The 22,129-nt window shown below is 42.0% G+C and overlaps 1 protein-coding gene across 1 annotated transcript in view; it reads right to left on the reverse strand.

The window, feature by feature from the left end:
* Positions 1-22,129, reverse strand: part of ELOVL2 (ELOVL fatty acid elongase 2) — a 63,380-nt gene that overhangs the window by 5,146 nt on the left and 36,105 nt on the right. Inside the window, exons 2-5 of the mRNA XM_080806543.1 lie at positions 12,115-12,178; positions 7,548-7,735; positions 3,367-3,444; positions 102-273 (exon numbers count right to left, since the gene is read on the reverse strand). Coding sequence (XP_080662669.1) covers positions 102-273; positions 3,367-3,444; positions 7,548-7,735; positions 12,115-12,178 — 502 coding nt within the window. The remainder of the gene's footprint in view (positions 1-101; positions 274-3,366; positions 3,445-7,547; positions 7,736-12,114; positions 12,179-22,129) is intronic.

Consider the following 22,129-nt stretch of genomic DNA (forward strand, 5'->3'; position numbering starts at 1 on the left):
CTCCCTTTTCTCTCTCCTGATCCATGTGCAATATTCAAGACACTTACAGAGGTCTTAGAAGACCAACTACAGAGACTTGAAAAATCAGTGAAAGCACTTACTTTGCCCACAAGGTATCCAGTTCAAAACACACCACCAGATGTTAAACATGGAGGCATGATGGTATACATGAAGAAAAGTAATCTGGCTGGTTTTTTTCCGCAAGACAAAGAAAATTGTGTCCAGGAACTCTACTGATTTGGAGAAGTAGTACCACCATAACACCTTGGCTACCTGTAAGGATGTGGAAACAGGAAAGAGAAAAGGTGAGCAATGAAAATGCCCATCCTGCTGCCCTACTTACCTCTCGGCAACCTGGGGGACACTGGGTTTCACTAGTGTGCATTTCTCTCTCCATCACACAAGCACCTTCCCAGCATCTCTACCTCTAGCTTCTCCTTATTCCCAGCAATCCACCCCACTCTAGTGAAAACGAGTCAGGCCTCCTCCAACACGCAGATCTGATCGAGGGAGTCCTGGGCACCTGCAGAGCACAGGCTCCTTCCCTGGTTTGCCCTGGCTGCTATTTCCAGCACCCCTCTCCGAGCACACCACCCTATGCTGTCCAGGTGCTCTGCTTCCTCTAACTGGGCTTCCTCGCACCCTCCTCCCCACATCCATGCTCCTTTCCTCTGGAACTCTACCTAACCCTCTGCTTGCTTTTCTCAGGCCTCATCAGCTGCTCCTTCATTTGCACTCCCCACTTAGGTTCTGCCTCTGCCCTCAGTAAGGAGGATTAGGCACAGCCGGCCCACCACACAGGGCAGGAACCCGCCCATCTCTGCTCCATGCTTGGCACTCAACAGATCACTACTGTTCCTCAACACTGGGTTTTCATTTTCTCCCCTCTCTTCCTCTAACCTATGTATGTTTTCATCTCTTAACTGTTTCAGGGGCCTGGAGCCGTCTGTACACACGAACTACATCTTTCATGTCTTCTCCTCAGATTTAAAATCAAGATGGCGTATGAAGGGTTGACCCACTGCACTGTGCACCTGAAACTAATATTACCCTGTATGTTAACTAACTGGAATTCAAATAAAAACCTAAAATCAAAATGTTCTTCCTCCTCACTGAAGTGGTGGGTCTGGATTCCCCCTCCCCTTCCCTCCTGAGCCCCTTACACAGTCTCAGGTACAGGGCGAATACTTGAAAGGTGCTGGGGTTTTCGCGCTAACATTAAAACATAGGGAGTGTGTAGAACAGGAACTTTGAAGCGAGAATATCTGCTTCCCGAGAACATAATAAGGTGTGGTGGCTTCCACCCTCATGTTTGAGGGTATAGTTAAACTTCACAGACATTAAGCCAAACAGAAATGTAAAACAACAACCCTTAGAGAATTGTATGGTAACCCAAAAACGTAATGGTCAGTGATAGAAATAAATTAGAAATAAAATGGGTGCCAAGAAATCTATATTCCCTATTTTGTATTATAGCTTTGAAGATTTTTTTAAAAAGAGTTTAAAAATGTACATCTTAAAGACTTTAAAAGACTTCTATCTAATAAGCATGGTTTTTTGTTATGGAAATTATCAAACACCCACAAATTCAAGGAGAGTTAAGTATAAAGAACCTGTGTATCTATCACTAAGCTTCAGCGTTTTCAGTATGATTCCAATTTGTTGAATCGGTTCTATTTCTAAACATTTTTACGGGGGTGTAGCATTATTATAAGCGAATGCGGGCAGGGGAGTGGCAGAGGGACAAGAAGGCTCCCCGGTGAACAGGACATGGTGCTCTATCCCAGGACCCCGAGATCAAGAACTGAGCCAAAGGCAGACCATTAAGCCAGGTGCCCCATTATGAAGTTTCTCCATTCACTTTTCACCCAAAAGTTTTATCACTTATGGATGACCACTGAACACATCCACTGTTTCACTAAGACTTGCAAAAGGACGATTTTCTTATTCTCTCGTTAGGTATTTTCCCTCTTGTATAGAAAAGAGCTCTTCCTCTATTTGGAAATTCACATATGAAAAGCAAAGATAAATGTTTCTTTCCCTTTAACTTTTTTCCCCTAGAAGGAGCTGGTGTTCTAGCAACCTTCAGACAGCAACAATGTGTTTTTAGTATCATTTTAAACTCATGGTTTTTAAATAAATGTATCTCAATCCATTTCAGTCAGTAATCTTCTTGAATTGTCCCATCCTGAGCACTGGGAGTCCCCTTCAAGGTGGCTCCTAGATCTTTTTGTAATGACCCGAGTAGTCCTGGACAGCTTGCTTACTTTCTATCACAAGATGTCCTGGATTCTGCTTATACACTTTTCCCACCCCAAACCGGGAATTGGCCAATTCTCTAAGAACCCTAATCCCTTCTGGTGGAAAATTATATTTAGAAAGCACAATCTGGGTATTCATGCTCATTGCACTGGGTTGTCAGAGACTAACTAGGCCTTTTCTGGAGATAAGAGCTAAAAAACACATTTGTTTTTAGAATAAAATTAATTCTGACATTTCCAATTTGAATCTGATTAATGTTAGAAAAGAGATACTAATAAAAAAGTTGAACTATGTTTCAAATTGTAATTGTAATGATATTAACATTATGTACTTACTTTATTCTACAGTGTACCTATAACAGTCTCCAAAAAGCAATACCAATATTTTCATTAATAGAAACCCCCCCCCCCAAAAAAGTGTACTGTTAAGATATATCCCCCTCAGGAATTTCAGTCAAAACACTCTATGTTTTTAAGTCACTTGAAATAATTCTGTAGGTGGTTATGTTACCAGCTTCATATATGGCTATATTCATTTATTTTAGTTTCCAAGTTCTAGGAGGAAGGCTGCCTTGCTTTCTTTTCAAACTTAATTTTGTTTCATATTATGTAAAACATGTAATGGTTCCCAAATCAAGTATGACACAAGGTACACTCAGGGACGTCTAGCTTCCATTCCTATCCCCCTCTGCCTAATTCCTTCTCCCAAAAGAACACTTTGTTAGGTTTTGGTTTCTTCTGTTTCTTTTCAAAAACACACACACACACACGCATTCGTATCACTTCTTGTACTATACTATAAACACAGTCTGCAAGTTGTTTTTGTTTTGTTATTTAGAGAATGTCTCGGAAATTAACAGTATAGAGATCTTCCTCCTCCTGTTTTGCAAAGGGTCCATTTCAGGATGTGCCCTGATTTATTCAGTTAGTCCCCCATAGTTAACTGGGACATTTGGAAAACATTTTTGTTACCAAGTGTTTCTATTAGGAGGACTCCTTTTTCTTATGTAATCCCAGCCCCATCCTCATATCTGGAAGGAGAAAACCTCCTCTTCTTATCAAGGAGAGATGCCTGCAAATGGTCAATTAGCTTCTCAGGACTCACCCGGACATCAGCTTCCCCGGCACTGGCAAGATCTTGACACTGTAAGTTGTAGCCTCCTTCCCAACTGGAGAGAATAAGCTGCCAAAGAAACAAAGGAGGAAAAATTAATGCTAAAATTTGGAAGGGAACTGAATTTTCTATTCATGTTCCTGACTGGTGTCTATGCAAGGTCTGAGTAGGAACTCCCCAGCACTTGAGTTTCTCAATCCTGTCCTCAAACACATGTGATCAAAGGATTTCCTTTTTGCTGTTGAACAGAAACCCATGGTTGTATTCCTGATTTGGTATAATTTACTTCTAACCTTTACAGTGACCCAAAGGAACAGAATTTGGCTACCATTTGAGTAATAATATCGACTCCCATATTTCTACAGGTGAAATGTAGAATTACATGTAAACATCTGAGGAAACACTAAAAATTTTTTCAAAGATTTATTTACTTGTTTGAGAGGAAGAGAGAGAGAGTGGGGGAAGGGACAGAGAGAATCTGAAGCAGGCTCTCTGCTGAGCACAGAGCCTGACATGGGACTTGATCTCATGACTGAAATTATGACCTGAGCCAAAATCAAGAATCTGACACCCAACCAATGGAGCCACCCAGTACTTTTTAATAATTATTTAATATTGATATTATTTAATACTTTGTATTGGCTTATACTTATCTTAATTGATCATCTCCATAATTTTATGAAGTACGTACTTATTACCATTTTACAGATGTGAAAACCAGGGCTCAAAGGTTTTTAAGTAATTTTTCTTTATTGTATTTATGCTCCTTGGTAATCAGTCATTTGTGTGATTATAACTGATTAATATCTATATCCCTCATCATGTTGAAAAAACAAAAGGCTCTATGAAGGTCTGTGCCTTTTTTGCCCATCTTTGAATCCACTGTTCCTTGCCCAATGCCTAGCATAGAAGGCACTCAGTAAGTATACATGAGAAAATGAACTTTTAAAGTTCTTTGTGGAAAATTCTGCCAAAGAAATTCTGTCTTTTCTTTCCCGCTATTACTGCAAAAACTTAAAATTCTAGAATATAAAGCATGTATATAAGTTACTTTCCCCTTCACCAAATTTTATTTAGGGGAAAACTTTTTCTTAATTTCTGAGAGAATGTTTAACCTTTCCAACTTCAGTAATATGAAGCGGGTAATCATCTGTAATTGCTGAATGAAAAATATCTCTGGATATGAAAAGAAACCTATACATCTGACGAGTCTGACAAGGCCTTTGAATATTCAGTAATGGTGTATATTGTGAAATGATCACACGAAGTCCAGTTAACATGTCACATAAGGTACCCAAAGGCCTACTATTTGTGGCTGCTCATCAGAGATGTGTCAAGGTACAGCTCTGTTGAAATACATACAGAGCACGGAGAAAGGGGATGTTAAAACAACATTAGAAACAGCTGAACTACTAAAAAAAAAAACAAAACATTTAGATTATCTGAAACTACCTGACAATCTAAAATTTAATAGTTTTTTTTTTTTTTTTTTAATCTATTTCACAGAGGGAGAGAGAGATCACAAGTAGGCAGAGGTAGACAGAGAGAGGGGGGGAGCAGGCTCCCCGCCAAGCAGAGAGCTCGACGTGGGGCTCGATCCCAGAACCCCGGGATCATGACCTGGGCCGAAGGCAGAGGCTTTAACCCACTGAGCCACCCAGGTGCCCCGACAATCTAAAATTTAAATAGAATTAAGCAGTTGGGGCTCCTGGGTGGCTCAGTCAGTTAAGTGACTGACTCTTGATTTCAGCTCAGGTCATGACCTCATCAGGGTGGTGGGATGGAGGCCAGCTGTCAGGCTCCACACTGAACAGAAAATCTGCTTGAGATTCTCTCCCTCTGCCCCTCTCTGCTGGAGGCTCTATTTAAAAAAAAGGAGAGAGAGAGAAAAAAAAAAATCCTCCAGTGGCTTGCCATTATATTCAGAATAAAAGGCAAACTTGGTTTCCAAGACCCTCTATGAATCTGCCATCTCTCCACATTGTGGATTGTTCCCTCCTCTGTCCAGAGTGTTCTAGCTACATCTTCATGGTCTTTGAACACCCCGAGTTTGTTCCTGCCTCAAGGCCTTTATGTTTGCTGCTCCTTCTGCATAAACACACTCTCCCCAAATCTTCATATGCTCCATTTTCATCATTCAGTGTCTGCTCAAGTACCATTTGCTCAGAGAGGTCTTCCTGCCCTGCCAGGGGCCCAGCACTCACTGCTGCACAAGGGAAAGGCTGTGCTGTAGAATCTAGAATAGACTCTGACACAGTGTGGGAACTCCGCACGTATTTCTTTAAAGAATGTTAATAATTTTAGCAGTACAGTCCTGGCCTACGCAAACCTCTGAACTGGGCCTAACAAGTTAGCAAGGTTAAATCAACCTATTACTCAACTAGCAGCTATTAAATATAACCCAAAAGTGTCCAAGACCTTACGCTTGCCCGAGAAGAGTCTACAATCAGAGGAGACTAGGGGGCAATCAACAGTAGCGATTTTGAATCACGAGGTACAGAAGTGTGCGCAGAGCAACAGCGGATAAGCAGTAGATAAAATTCATAGCGGGGAATGGGCTCAGGGCAGATGTCTCCGCCTAAAAAGGAGCAGAAACCATTTATTTGCTTGAACACTAATGTATTGTCCTGTTCCTTTAATGGTGAATGCTACGCGCTTTAATATTTATACAGCATTTTCATATTTACTAACTCCTACTGTGCACTTTTTTTTTTTTTTTTTTTTTTTACTGCGTACTATTCTTTGAGGTTTTCAAGTCCAGAAATCGCACGTAACCCATCTTCCTATCTCCTTGGCTTATCAGTACAAGTCACAGTAGGGAACAGGTGCTCACCAAACGCTGGCCAAGCAGAACTGGTAAATCCTTATAGCCCCCTCTTGAGTTCCCGAGGATAAGCACGGGATCTCCATCTTAAGGGTAAGTTGTCTAAGGGTCAAAGCCTAAGTAATTGCTCTCGAATTACAGGGAGTGAGTGACCTACGGGTCCAGCAAGTGTTAGAGCTTCTGGTGTCATCAGACTTTCAGGCTGTTCTTCTGCCACAGGGGCTGCTTCTGAAAACAATCCAGGAAAGACTATCTTTCCCTTTGGTTCTTCCCAGAGAAACCAATCTTGTGAGCTCATCCAGTGAGGGGAAACTTACCTACTTGAAAAGCTCACTAAGAATTCCCCTTTCAGAGTGAGGTAGATCAGGAGAAGCAATGAGACAGGACTGGAGAGTGGCTTTCCTGACCCTGGATTCCATCGCCGGTCTCTAGTCACGGGGTGCTGGCGTGGAAAGTGACGGTTACGAACCGTTCTCAGAACAGCACAAACCCGAACAAGGCACAGGTTAAACTCTGTGGAGGCTCTCGATGTCAGGCAAGGGTTTATGTTCTTTTAGAATTCGAGGACCAGGAAGGCAACTACACTCGTGCCATAATCAGACATTTATACCTGAACACGAATGGCTTTAACCTGGCTGTTCCCTCAGGTTTGCTGGTGTCCCCCGAGGCTGCTCGCTGGAGCGGGTCTATTTGGCAGTTTTTGATTCTCCTTCGCAGGGATCTGAAACAGCCTTTGGTTTACAGGCAGGACAATTGTTACTTGTTTTCTTGTAGAATTACTCGGGTTTGGCACGCTGCAAAGGAATGGGCGATGTGTGATGTAATGGGGGCAGCTGGAGCTGGGCTGGAATGGCAGCCGGCCTCCGCCGTCAGTCCTGAGAAACAGCCCCGCTGCTGTGGCTGACACAGGGACCCGAAGATGCGGGCAGCGGTCTTGGAGGGACTATGTATTTGTATTTCAAACCAACTGCATTTGATATGTAAGTTGACTTAGAAACTACTTTGTCAGTCATTCAATAGCGATCTGGTCTCAGGCAAACCATGTACCTTTTCCAAGCCTCAGTATAAATGTGTAAAAGGAGAAAATCTGAACATCTGAGCTTTAAAGACCCATTCAGATCTAAATTGTGATTTTAAATTACAATGGAAGACTAAGGACTAAAGAAAGGGGCCTAAGTTGGGATGAGAAAAATTCAAGTTGGATACAAAGATTTCCAAAACTTCCAGAAGGAATATAAGCAACCGCGGAAACAGTTCTGGAGACCTTAAAGAACGGTACTGAGAGCGAGTGCAGACAGCTTGCCGGGGCGCTGCCTCAGTGGCCGCCGGCTCCGCTAGGATCACTCACCTCTGCCAGCATGTATACGGAGAGAAGTGTGATTCCCAGATTGTACAAGGTGAGGATACCCTTGAGGGAAAGAGCAGGTCTGGTCTTCATGTATTTGTTACCCAGCCATATGGAAAGCAGATACAGGACGGTAAGAAAAAAGGTGGGAAGGTAAGAGTCCAACATGAACCATCCTCGGACTCGAGAATCTGAAAAAAAACAGTGAGAATTCTTAAGAGTAGCACTTCTGTTTAGTTATAAAATTTTACCACATATATTGAAAACATTTTGCAGGGGGGGCGGTTGGTCTTTTGTTTTTTTTATGGGGGTTTGCCTGATATACAACTTAAAGAGTTTCAGGAGTACAACAGGATTCAACATTTGCAAATACACTGCAAAACGATGACCACAGCAAAGTCTAGTTAACATCCATCACCTTAGTTACAAAAATGTTTTTCTTTGATGAGAACTTTAAAGATCTACTGTCACGTTTATTTGTACACAGTCAATCCAACAAGGAACAGTACGAACGTGGCAATGACTAAGCTGGATTTAGGTTACGGTTCAGAAGAACCACCCCATGGGGGCTAGAGTAGGTAAGGAAGGTTTCATGGAGCAAAGAGAACACGAAGTGATAGGGACAAGTAATTAAGGTGGGAGGTAGTAGTTCTAGCATCTTCTTTGGAAGAGTTACAATGTTTATTCACTCTAACTCAATAAATAGGAAGTACTACTATGCCATTTGTGGGCAAAAACCAGCTCAGAAAGCCACAGTAACTTGCCAAGACCATACAGTAGTGGGCAGCAGAGTTGGGATCTGAATTCCCGTCTGATGTCTAGCCCACAAGACCTGCTGCTGTCTCCTCTGGGGAAGTCCGGAGTAGGCAGGAGAGAAGGGATAGCAATAGTATATAACACTACATAAAACCTACATTCCGCGGAGCTTGCCAAGGACCACTGTGCGGAAAGCCAGGCAGAGCTCAGAGTTCAGCCGAGCCAGAGCGGTGGGACTGCACCCGCAAGCAGGGGAAGCTCGAGGAGGCAAAGACTCGGAGCTGATGATGCAGACAAGTGGGCAGAGAATACAACCAAGCACCTAAACCTGACTGTGGACTAGAAGTATAAACAGCCAGGAGGTGAGGACCAAGACACACCAAGTGTTCCTTACTCTGGAGAGTGAAAACGTAAAAATCTAAACAAAATACACGGAATAGTTCTATAATATAATTAGTAACATTTGAAAAGAACTATAGACACAAAGTGATTTTAGTTCTCTATTCTGCTCTTTTTTGTTGTTTACATAAAGAAAATAAACTGGTCCACAATTATAAAAAATAGCAAGCTGTGGGACATCTGGGTGGCTCAGCCGGTTAAACAGCAGCCTTTGGCTCTGGTCACGATCCCATGGTCCTGGGATCGAGTCCCACACTGGGCTCCTTGGTCAGTGGGGAGCTTGTTTCTCCTTCTGCCTGCCAGACTCCTGCTTGTGCTCTCAGTCTCTCTCCCTGACAAATAAATTAAAAAAAAAAAATAGCGTACTATTTTTAATCTCTGCAAATGGAGGTGGAAGGAGCAGAATTTTCTAGCAGATCATGCCCTTTCTGCCTGTCTCTGTTTTTCCCCCATCTCTGCCCCTCTTTCTGCTCCATTCTACCTACCCCGCACACCCCAGCTTCCCTTACTCCACCCCACCCGACAGACAGTACTGAGGAAAATGCCTTCTCAAGCCATCACCGTCCTATCACCTGTTCTTTAAACCACTCCAATTGTGGCAGAGATAATAAGGTAGGAAAGGGGTTCATTTCAGTGCCCATGTGACTAACAGAGATTACCTGTCATACAACTAGCTTTAGGCAAGCACCGGTCGTAAAGGTTTGTGCTATGTGCCTGCCACTTCCTAATGTCCGCCTCAGTATCTAAATCCTACGCAGCCTCTCAAAACCAGATAAAGGTCCTGCCTTTTGAAGGGAACTGTTTCCTAGCACTCTTTCATCACTGCAGTTCCTCATCTGCATAACAATTCTCATTTTAGAATTAAGATATTATGGCTGTAACTGTTATTACAACTAACATTTATGAGCACTAAGCCTTTTTATATGCATTCATGTATTTAAATCTCAAAACAATCTAATGATACAGGTGACATTTCTAACAGTCTTATTGAGGTATAGTTGATATACCTGCACATATTTAACTTTACAATTTGATGTGTTTGGATTTAAGCAAACACTTATGATGCCATCACCACAGTCAAAGTAACAGCCATATCCACCATATAGGAGATAATATTATCCCCAGTTAAGGTCTGAGAAAAACTGAGGCACAGAGAGTAAAAAGCTTAAATACTTGCCCTAAACTGCTACCCCCCCTCCTGTTACAGTGTTGTGGATTGAACTGTATCCCTCAATAGATAGGTTCTAGTCCTAACTCCTGAGACCTGCGTGAGTGTGACCTTATTTGGAAATAAGGTCTTTACAGGTATGACCAAGTTAAGATGATGTCATACTAGATCAGGGGGCTCTAGCCCAGTGACTGGTGTCCTATATAACGAGGGGAGATTAGGACACAGGGACACAGGGAGGAGAAGCCGTGTGAAGAGGAAGGCAGAGACTGAGGAGATGCATCTCCAAGCCAAGCAATGCCAAAGATTACTGACAAGACCAGAAGCTGGGAGAAAGGCAGGGAACAGACCGTTCTCTAGAGCCTCGGAGGGAGCACGGCCCTGCCAACACCTTGATTTCACACTTGTAGCCTCCAGAACTGTGACAGAATAATTACTGTTGCTTTAAGCCATGCAGCTTGCGGGGCTTTGTTACTGAGGCCCTAGAAAACGAGGATTACATGGTTTATTTCCTTGTATTCCACTTGTTTCAGATGGGGTCGTTTGACCTTCCCCCCATTGTATATGCTCTGTGAGACAGGACCCAGGCCTTCTACTCTGTCTCACTCACGCATCTACTTAGTTCCAAGTTATTAAATATAGATCAACTGGCACAATGAGTCAAGCACATATTACAAAACTAATAAAGCACCTGAAGTTTTCTTTTGTCATTGTCTTGTAAATGTTTGTCACATTTGTCAAGGAAGACAATAACTGTCCCAACCAAAAGATAGGAACAAATATTTATAAGATTGATTATCTTTCGGACGTGAGGGTTAGCTCTGCATCTGGGTCAGGTGTTTGCCCCGAACAATAGCCCTTGATGGGAATATGGAATAAGTACGGAAAAGATGAGGGGACACCCAGAAGTCTACAAGGTGGCCTGCCAGTCACCTTAAGCTTGTGCCACTTTTAGGAAGGGGAAAATGGATTCTTGATGGCCCAGATGCTAGCCTCCCGGTCATTGTGGAGGTCACCTGATCCAGTTGTCAGCTGTCCATCTTACAATCCCCTCACAACAAAAGAACCTCCCATAAAAATGCTCAGAGCTGAGTACACGACTGCAAACCTATCCTTTCGGGACCCCCATCCACATAATTCCTGATCGCCCTGATGTTCGTAAACACAAAGCGCAGTGTGAACTCGGGTCAGAGAGACTGTTCCACTCTCTAGGGGCAGTGCCAAATACAGAAAGCCACAGTCTCCAAGAAACCCCGCATGCCCAAGTGAGAGCTCCGTGCCCTCTGCCTGAACCGTTCCCCTTCCCACCCACGAGAACTGCGAGGCAGAGAACACAGTCAAGCTTCTGAGATACAGATACCCTGCCCTGCCTACCCCCACAGGGTTGTCACAAAGATAAAATGGGGGGGGGGGATCGTGTGAGAAGTTTTTTCAAAGCTCCATACAAAGGCGCCAGGGCTGCCTTGGTTAGAGGAGCAGGTGACTCTTGATCTCGGGCCCCACGCTGGATGTAGGGATTACTTAAAATCTTTTTTTTTTTAAAGCTCTGAACAATTGCACAGCATCATTATAATAAAACTATACAAACAGTCATTCATTTAGGAAAGCTCCTAAAGCCTACACAGAGACTGAAGTGGCCTAAGCAATCTCTACATGGTTCTGTTTAGATTTTTGAGAGACAGGAAAATGCCATTTCCCTCCACCGCTACCCAGCAGGGCCGGGGAAATAACTTAGAGAACCACAGAACCACAGATTTCCCACAGTGTGAACCAGCCGGGCTCATTCATCTGCAAGCTGTGCAGTGTGACTAAAATGTCCGTGGCGCTAGAGGAGACGGTGCTCCACGGTGAGGCGGCGGTGACCGGGACTTGCAAAAGCGCAGGCGCGCAGGCGCGGCAGCCACAGCCAGGGCGGAGTGAGCGCAAAGAGGAGACACGCAAGCGCACAGACTACTGCTCACTGCGCATGTGCGGAAGGTGCGCGGTGAGTGGGTGGCGGACAAAGGAGTGGAAGTCGTGGAGGGCACAAGGACAGCCACAACTGCACTGCAGTCCGCCCTTGCTTGCGGCTCCCAGGACTTTCACCCCAGAAAGACTGAGGAGAACTGAGGCTTTCTGGATGTCCTGGGAGAAGGGTATCAAAGGTGAGGGAAGTTAAATATCTACATGTTGAGCACTATCCTGTTTAAAAGACACCAGAAGTGACAAAACCTTCCTCCACGTGAAGTTCTCGAGTAGCTTACTCACCTCGAGGTCCAAACATATTGTCCAAAAAAGCATTGACTTCATCATCAAAGGCCTTTAGATGCTCCTGAAAAGGAAAAAAAATGATTAAAGTGGGGTTTTTTGGGGGGGCGGGTGGGGGGGAGACTCTCAAAACAGACCACTACCAACAGAACAGCTGCCAGAATCTCCCAGTCCTAGCTTCAGGGACTCTCGGATGCAAAAACTTAAGTAAAATGGACGAGTTAAACACAGCCTCTCCATTCATGAGCTTGTGTGGATTTGGAGGGAAACAATTCCTTTTTCCTTTCCTTAGGCAACAGGAGTCCTGGAAAACAGGCTTGGAAATTTAAACATTGAAGGGTTATTGACCTTAATTTCACTTCCCTCTAAAATGCTTAGAGGCACAAGCTTTCCCCTAAGCAACCTCTATTGTTACTATTAACAGAGGTTGTGTGCAAACAACATGGAGGGTCTGTACCTACAGGATATAATGTAATTGTTAAATGAAAATTCAGCTGAGTTGTATTTTACAAAGTTGAATCTAAAGCTTTAAAGGGGACTTATTTTTCAAGTAAGGAAATTAAGCAGTACAGCTATTTTTTTCATAACCTTCATATTTTGTTTTTAAAACCTTTTCTATTACATGAATATTTATTTAATACCGTATTAAACAGTGTCACTAGGGTACATCAGATTATTACTGTCACTTTAACTGGATTTAGGTTGAGACAGGAGAATTTCTGTTAAGAATCTTATGGTTGCTAAATTGGCCACAGGCTCTTGGTTTAGCTCCTGTTCATGCTGGTGTGCTATTACACTGCTCAAAATACCTGCTAAGGTGTTCCCTACCCCTGCTCAATGGTCTAGAGCACCACCTCAAGCAAAGGGAAGAAAAGGCAAAGCACTCCCCAGTGTTCCTAGCAAAGGGATGTTTGAAGAGGATTCTGGGGCCAGTAGATGGATGAGTTGAGCGTGACAGCCCTCAGGACGTTCATATAGAACATTCTGTATAATCAACAGTGGGAGTGTAGTCAAAGCATCTCATTCTCAAAGAAAGTCTAAGTGCCAAAGAGGAGAATTAACTTACTGGCATCTGAGAAGATCTGTACTTTTGGTGATTGGCACCTATCATTTAGACCTATTTTTTATTTGTGACTTTGATCCTGAGAAAATTTCCAGGAAACTTAGATCTTTGGGAACTTTAGGAAGCTTGGGAGAGTGGATGAGGATTAGTGGCTGACATCTGTTGGCACCTATGCCTGCTGGCCATGTATTAGGACCTTTATTATTTCGTTGTAGCTCTATAAAAAGTATCTGGGCTCAATCAAGCTTGGAAGTTTCTAGTGTTTTGATTTCCATGAAGGACATCTTGGGAGACCTCTAGATTTGAGAATGGTCACCTACCTCACATGTCAGTGTGACAGAGTAAAAATTGTGTTGCCATTAGAAAAGAGCAGATCTGTCCTGAGGCCTCTCACTCTTGAGCAAAGAATGTTAACCTCACTGATGAACCCACCCTCCTAACAAACACCAATGAAACCTTCCTTTCATTGCCACATCCACCCACACATGTTTAAGCTTTTTCAGTCTGTTTGCTATTGTCCAAAATCCATTTTCTTACACCTGGAGGTCTAAGAAAACTCTTAACTAAGGGTTACAGAGCTTGTATTGGTACTATGAGGTTGCAGAAATTTAGTCACAGTGGAAGACCAGAAATAAAAGAGAGGGGAAGATATGGAGAGAGAGCAGAGTGGAAAAAAATGAGTAACAAAGGGCATTCCACACCATTACCCTGATAACAAAACCAGAGGACACTACAAAAACAAAACACAACAACAGCAGCAAAACCCTAGAGGCCAGTATCTCTGATGAACATAGACCCAAAAATCCTCAGCAAAATATTAGCAACCAATTCCAGCAACACATTAAAAAGGTAATTCACTACAATCAAGTGGGGTTTATTCCAGAGATACGAGGGTGGTTCAATATTTGCAAATCAACTGGTATATCACATTAACAAGAGGAAAAATTTAAAAAACCATGTGATCATCTCAATAGGCACCATAAAAGCATTAGACAAAATACAACACCCATTCATGAAGAAAACTCTCAACAAAGTAGGTTCAGAGGGCCATACCTTAACATAATAAAGGCTATATATGAAAAACCCACAAGGAGCTAACATCATCCTTGACAGTGAAAAGCTGAAAGCGTTTCCTCTAAGATCAGGAATAAGACAAAGATGTATACTCTCACCACATTTATTCAGCATGGTATTATGAAGTTGTAGCTGCAGGAATCAGGTGAGAAAAAGAAGCAAAAGGCATCCAGATTGGTAAAAAAGAAGCAAAACTGTCGCTATTTGCAGGTAGAAAATCCTAATGACTCCACAAAATCCATTAAAATGGAAAATTAGTAAAGTTGCAAGATACAAAATTAACAGAAATCTGTTCCATTTCTATATACTAATAATGAAGTAGCAGAAACAGAAATCTAAAAAAAAAAAAATCCCATTTATAGTTGCACCCAGGAGAATAAAATATCTAGAAATAAATTTAAACAAGGAGGTGAAAGAACCTATACTCTGAAAACTAAAAGACAACTGATGAAAGTTGGTAAGACACTGATGACACAAACAAATGGAAAGATACACTTGGATTAGGAGAATTAATGTTGTTAAAATGTCTATACTACCCAGAGCAATCTATAGATTCAGTGCAATCACTATCAAAACACCTATAGTATTTTTCACAGAAATAGAAAAATACTGAAATTTGTATGGAACCACAAAAGCTGAAGAAATTTTAAGAACAAAGCTAGAGGTATCAAAATTCCAAATTTCAAGCTATACTACAAAGCAACTTTAATCAAAACAGTATGGTACTGGTATGAAAACAGACACAGAGATCAATGGAACAGAATAGAGCCCAGAAATAAACCCAAACCTATATGGCCAATTAGTCTATGACAAAAGAGGCAAGAATGTACAATGGGAAAAGACAGTCTTTTCAATAAATATTGCTGGGAAATATGGACAGCTATATGCAAAAGGGTAAAAGTGGACCACATTCTTACACCATACACAAAACTAAACTCAAATGGATTAAAGACCTAAATGTGAGACCTGAAATCATAAAACTCCTAGAAGAAAACATAGGCAGTAATCTCTTGGGCACTGCCCTTAGCAATATATTCATGGATCTGTCTCCTTAGGCAAGAGAAACAAAGCAAAAATAAACTGGGGCTATATAAAATAAGATTTTGCAGAGCAAAAGAAACCATCAACAAAACAAAAAGACAATCTACTGAATGGGAGAAGATATTTTCAAATGATATATCTAGTGAGGAGTTAGTATCCAAAATATATAAAGACCTAACTCCCCAGCCAAAAACAAATACTCCAATTTAAAAATGGGCAGAGGATGTGAACAGACATTATTCCAAAGATATACGGATGGCCAAAAGACACATGAAAAGGTGCTTGACCTCACTAACTGTCAGGAGTAACCAAGTGAAAACATAAGGGGATATCACCTCACACTTGTCAGACAGCTGGTATCAAAAAGACAAGAAATAACAAGTGTTAGTAAGGATGTGGAAAAAAAGGAACCCTCACACAGTACGGGAAATTAAATTGGTGCAACGACCGTGAAAAACAGTATGGAGGTTCCCCCCAAAGTTAAAACTGAAATACCATATGATCCAGTAATCCCATTACTTGACATTACCCAAAGAAAACAAAAACACTAATTTGAAAAGATACATGCACCCCTATGTTTATTGCACCATTATTTACAATAGCCAAGTTATGGAAGCTGCCCAGCTGTTCATCAACACATGAGTGGATCAAGAAGATGTGGTGTATATATACAATGGATTATCACGTAGCCATAAAGAGAGATCTTGCCATCTGCGACAACATGGATGGACCTAGAGGGTATAATGCTAAGTGAAAGCAGTCTGACAGAGAAAGACAAATACCATATGATGTCACTAACATGTGGAGTCTAAAACACAAACTTAAAAAAAATGGACTCTAAAATACAGAGAAAAAATTGGTGGTTGCCAGCAGGGAAACAGGTAGGGGATGGGCAAAATACATAGGATTAAGAGGTACAAACTTATAAAAGAATATAAAATAAGTTATAAAAGAAATAAGTTATAAAAGAAATAAGTCACAGGGATGAAAAGTACAGCATAGAGAATAGTCAATAATATTGTAATAATGTACGGTGACAGATGGTGTCTACATTGATCATGATTAGCACTGAGTAATTATCGAATTGAATCAATATATTATACATTAACATAACACTATCTAAATTGTACTTTAATAAATAAAATAGAAGGAACACGCCAATCTTTCGGTCCTTAATGTGTGATTCATTAACCAATTACCTGACCATTACTATGTGCTAGCACAATCTCAGGAGCTGAAATACAAAGTCAAATAAGACTCGGTACTCATCTTGACACAGGATACTGATAAGCAAATCAATAATTACAATATTAATGTCTTCAATATGAGAGAAACGTCAGGGACGTGCTGTAAGAACAGAGAGGAAAAAAATATTTGGCCATAAAAAGGAAGGAAATCTTGCCATTTGTGACAACATGGATAGACCTCAAGGGCATTATGCTAAATGAAATAAGAGAGAAAGACAGATATCTTCTGACCACACTTAAATGTGGAATCTAAAAGTACAAAAACCAAAACCCCAAGTTCATAGGTACAAAGAAGAGTTTGGTGGTTACCAGAGGCAGTGATATGAGGGTGGGCAAGATGGGTACAAACTTCTATGTAAAATGAATAAAAAAGTATAACTATATATGTTAATCATACTTATTGTGGTGATCATTTCATATATATACTGAATTATTATGTATATATTGAATTATTATGTTGTACCCCTGAAATGAAGAACATAGAGGGAGCAAATTTAATACAGTTCTTTCAAAAAGAGAAGCCTCCCAGGAAGAGATGGTATTGCTGCTGAGATCTGAAAGACTCTAGGACACCTTCTAGATGAAGAAGGAAGATCATTTCAGGAAGAAGAATCAGCACGTACAAATAGATTGAGACAGGACTCACCTGGGGAATGTTTACAACCAGGGTCTCTACGGACCCTCATGACAGGTGGAAATAAAGCCAATATTGGGAAAATCAGAAACTTGAATAAAAATAAACTCTTTATTTCTGGGTTATTTAATACAGCTTAGTAAGGATACAATCTAAAAAGACGATGAGATAATGAGAGGAGATCAGAAGAACAAATGAAAATTTATCCCGGATTAGTAAAACATTAAGTGTTAAGTAGAAATTGGGTAGTGTTAGCCAACGAAGGATGAACACTTGGCACAGCATGGGAGAGAGCAGCTCAGTAATGAATTCATTGCCACACCAGGTGCTATGGTAAAAGCATGTTGGGTGATTTCCTAGGAGGAGCACCATAACCCAGGAGCTAAGAAAAATCAACAAACTACTAACTACATGCAGTACACTTCGCTCACTCAGCCAACATTTTGAACAACCATTATGTACTAACACTTTGCCAAAGGAGGACAAAAAGGACTCAGAAGCTTATAGACAAAATGTGAAAGTTACACATACAGAGAAAGGCAAACAGCAAACACCTGAGAAGGAGGAGATACACAGAACTGCCATGATGACAGAGGACCCTGAAGGAGTAAGGATTTAAGGTGCGTTTTTAAAGATGGTTATTTGGACAGATTAGAAGAAGGCAACAGTACTGCCCTTACACCTCAGCAAGAGGAATGCCATCTTGAACACCATTACTTCAGAGGGCCCCATGCTAGCCATCCCGGGGTCATGCCCCTCTACGCAGGAAACCCCATGAGCCAACAAAGACACCCATCCATGGCATCGGCTTCCCCTCCAGACTCTGTTCCAAGTTCCCCAGGCCAAGTAATTCTCTGCCAAACAGTTCTCTAACCCCACTTCTAAAACAACTTCAGGGATTTCCCCTTGCCCACATAGTAAAGTCCATGTGCTGGGACTTTATCTTTATTGAAGTATAGGTGACACGCAATGCTACGTTGGTTTCAGGCATACAACACAGTGATCTGACAACTCTAGAGGCTATGCAATGCTCACCACAAGTGTAGTTACCATCTGTTCCCATACAGTGCTATTACAGTACCACTGACTCTATTCCCTGTGTGCTATCTTTCGGGCCCATTACTTCTTCATTCCATAACTGGAAGCCTGTATTTCCTAATCCCCTTCATCCGTTTTGCCCATCCCCTCACCCACCTTCCCTCTGGCAACCATCAGTTTGTTCTCTGTGGGTCTGTTTCTGCTTTTGTACTGTTTTTTAGATTCCACATCTAAGTGAAGCCATGTGGTATTTGTCTTTGTCCATCAGACTTCTTTCATGTAGCATAATACCCTCTAGGTCCATCCATGTTGTCACAAATGGCAAGATCTCATTTTTTATGGCTGAATAGTATTCCACTATAGGTATATTTACATTCATATATTGATGCACTTGGGTTGCTTCCGTATCTTGGCCATTGTTAATAGTGGTGCAAGAAGCAGTGGGGTGCATATATCTTTTTGAGCAGGTGTTTTGTTTTCTTTGGGTAACTACCCAGTGGAATGTTCCATGACTTTAAATTTAATTTATGGCTGTGTATAACAAAGGCTGAAGGATGAAAAGGTTGGAAGTAAGCTTTATTTTGTGTATCCCTACTTGCTTACCACAGCTGCTAAGAATGTAAAATGGTACAACCATGTTGAAAAATGGTTTAGTAGTTTGGTAAAAACATCAACATTCACCTACCATATGATCCAGCATACTACTTCTAGGTATATTTACCCAAGAAAAAATAAAGCATATATGCTTGCAAAGACTTGTACAAAAATATTCATGGCAGCTTTATTTTTAATAGCTAAAAAATAGAAACCTCCCAAATGTCCATCAATAGGTGAATGGATAAATTGTGTGTGTCTATACAACGAAAGACTACTCAACAGAGTAAAAGAGCGACTGATGCACACACAACACGGATGGCTCTCAAAATTATGAAGAAGCTAGACAGAGAAAGAGAGAGAACATACCATGTGTTTCCATTTACATGAAATTCTAGGAAACATAAACTTAGATATGTGACAGAAAGCAAATCAGTGGTTGCTTAGGGACTGCAAGGTAGAACAGTATATCCTTCAAAAATGAAGGTGAAATAAGGATATTGTCGTATGATGCCTAAGTAAGAGAATCCGTAGCCAGCAGAACTGCACTACAATGTATGCTGAAGATGTTCTTTGTGCCAAAGGGATATGATTCCATATGGAAAGGATTTACAGGAAAGGATCAAGAGCACCAGAAACAGATCTTTCTAATGGATGAGTCAGAACCCATAGCAAGGTGGCCTCCACCCACTTCATGATATGCACCATACCCGCCATCCTCACCCCTCACACCCTGCTCCTCCCTACCAGAGGCGCAGGGCTGTATAATCCTCAGGTGACATCCTGCCCCTGCTCCTTGTTCTACGGCCACTAGGAAGACCACCACCTGGAGGCAGTGGTGACCCATCGGAGGCAAACCCACAGCCTTTGTGTAAGGCTGACTCCCTACACAAAGCGGAGATGGTCTCCCAGCTCTGTGCCATGCACCTCACCATGCTGGGGGACAGGCTGGCCAGGCACTCCTGCCTCAGCTACCTTTTTCTGAGAGTACCTGGAAACAGGAGAGCCATGAAAAGCATACCTACTTTTTTGCCCGCACAGTGTTGAGTGGGACTCCCACCTCGCTGAGCTGTGTCAGCTGGAGCTCAGTTTCTTCCTCCCTTTCCTTCCTCTTCCTCCTCTCTTCCCTCCCCCCTGCCTTCACTCACTCTTCCTTCTTCACGTCCCTTCTTTTATGTTTTAGGCATTTTGTGGGTTTTAGCATTTATCAATCATGGGCATGACATTGTCTACTGTGGTGATTCAAGATCTTGATGTTTGTCCTCTTGTTGACACTGTTTTGTAGAACATTTTAAAGACACTTATTTGATCAGAATAATTATTTCCCACCACCAACTCCTTCCTCACTTCTTTGTAAATGAGCAAAGGTTATTAAGGTCTTGAGACAGACTGCTGAGTTTGTAAGAAGACACAATATCTAAATCCTTGCCTTTAAAAAAAAATTTTTTTTTTTTTCAGAGAAAATGAAGTCTGAAGCATTCCATAACGGCAGATCGGGAAATGGGATCCAACCAGCTCAGGAATGGATCCTTCTCAGACTAACCAGACACAACTCTGAAACCTTCCTGGGACCCTCAGGGTCAAGGCGGAGCTGTACAGAACTGAGAGACAGGGACATGACATCTCCTTCCAGAGACAAGGGACACAAACCAGAGTACTGTTACACAGCGAGGCCTCTGTGCTGCTCCCAGGCTTGGGATGGCTGTCTAATGTTGACGCTTCATTTGGCGGCCCCTGAGGGATGGCTCCCAGCCAGTCTGTCGTGTGTCTGAAGAATGGGAAAGTGTTTACATTTGTGAATGAAACTAGAAAGTTTAGAGAATGGCTAGAAGTGGACATATGAAATTCCCTGACCTTCATGCAGCTGACTTCCCAGAATGTATATTTATTTGTATTTCACACTGATACGTGAACCCGCTCACCATCTATCTCCCAGCACAGTGTTCTGGAGGGAGCGGCCAAGGACACGAAATGGGTGAGAACTCCCTAGAATTCTCACTCATTTAGAGGAACTGAATTGTTACTGTTTCTCTTATAGAGTAATTTTCACAAGACTGAAACCATCTAAGTGAGGTACTGAAGCATATTTGAACATTGAAATTGAACATATTTGGTTACCACATCTGAAGAGAACTATAAATTAACCATAGTGATGAGGAAGGATAAGCAGGGAGGGAGACAAACCATAAAACACTCTTAATCTCAGGAAAAAAACTGAGGGTTGCTCGGGGGTCTGGAGGAGGGACAGGGTGGCTGGGTCATGGACATTGGGGAGGGTATGTGCTATGCTGAGCGCTGTGAATTGTGTAAGACTGATGATTCACAGACCTGTACCCCTGAAACAAATAATACACTACATTAATTTAAAAAACAAAACAAAACACAGCATCTGTTTACTAAACACTCGTGTGCCAGGCATGGGACATATATTATCTAGGATTTTCACAAAAGTCCTGCAAGTTGGGTGTTTCTCCCAGTTTACAGATGTGGAAATTGAGACTGTGAGCTCAAGACTGGCACTGCTGTGTGAAACGCAAACCAAGTTCAGTAACAATCAGTGTCTTCTACACCCTCCGAGTGAGAGGTTTCAGAGCTGGGTGGAAGAGGAAGGGTTCTTCGTAGGGCTCCCACTTCGGTTTCCTGCGCTGCAGGACATCTCAGAACAAGAAGCGGACCGAGAAAGGAGGGGTTGATTTTCTCTGCATCCTGGGGATCCCTGAGGCTGCAGGACAGTTTCCCTCAAGTAAGGAGATGAAAGGTTTATTTAGAACAGAATAGGTCTCTGCAGTTTTCCTGTCTGTGTTTGGTTTCCTCGCACAGGGATCTTTATCTTCTCTCACTCCAATCGCAACCCTTCAGGGGCTTCCCGGATCCATCTCTCAGAATACAAAGCAGGGAGGGAAGCCTCTGCCCTGTGGTGTCCAGATCTCTGCAGCAGAACCTTTCTCCTCACCTGCTCTGTCCTGGATAGCACATACTATACAAACTGTCACTGGCTAGTTTATTGTCAGGCTCCTCCAATAGGTCTCCAACAGCCTACTTTATCGCCAATTCTAAGAACAACGGGATTGCGTAATACTCAGTGAATGAATTAACGAAATTCTTCTCATTGTTTTAAACCTTTACAGGATTCACTCAATACTTCTATTTCATATTACTTTGCATTCCTACCTAGATTTTCATATGTGCGACCTGGTTTTCAGTGCATTGTGAAAGATCCTTGGTAAGATTTTATTTATTTATTTGACAGAGAAACAGAGAGCACAAGTAGGCAGAGCAGTGGGGTGGGGGGGCAGGCTCCCTGCTGAGCAGAGAGCCTGATGC

Source organism: Martes martes, assembly GCF_963455335.1.
Source record: "Martes martes genome assembly, chromosome: 6".
In the NCBI taxonomy this organism is placed as follows: Eukaryota; Metazoa; Chordata; class Mammalia; order Carnivora; family Mustelidae; genus Martes; species Martes martes.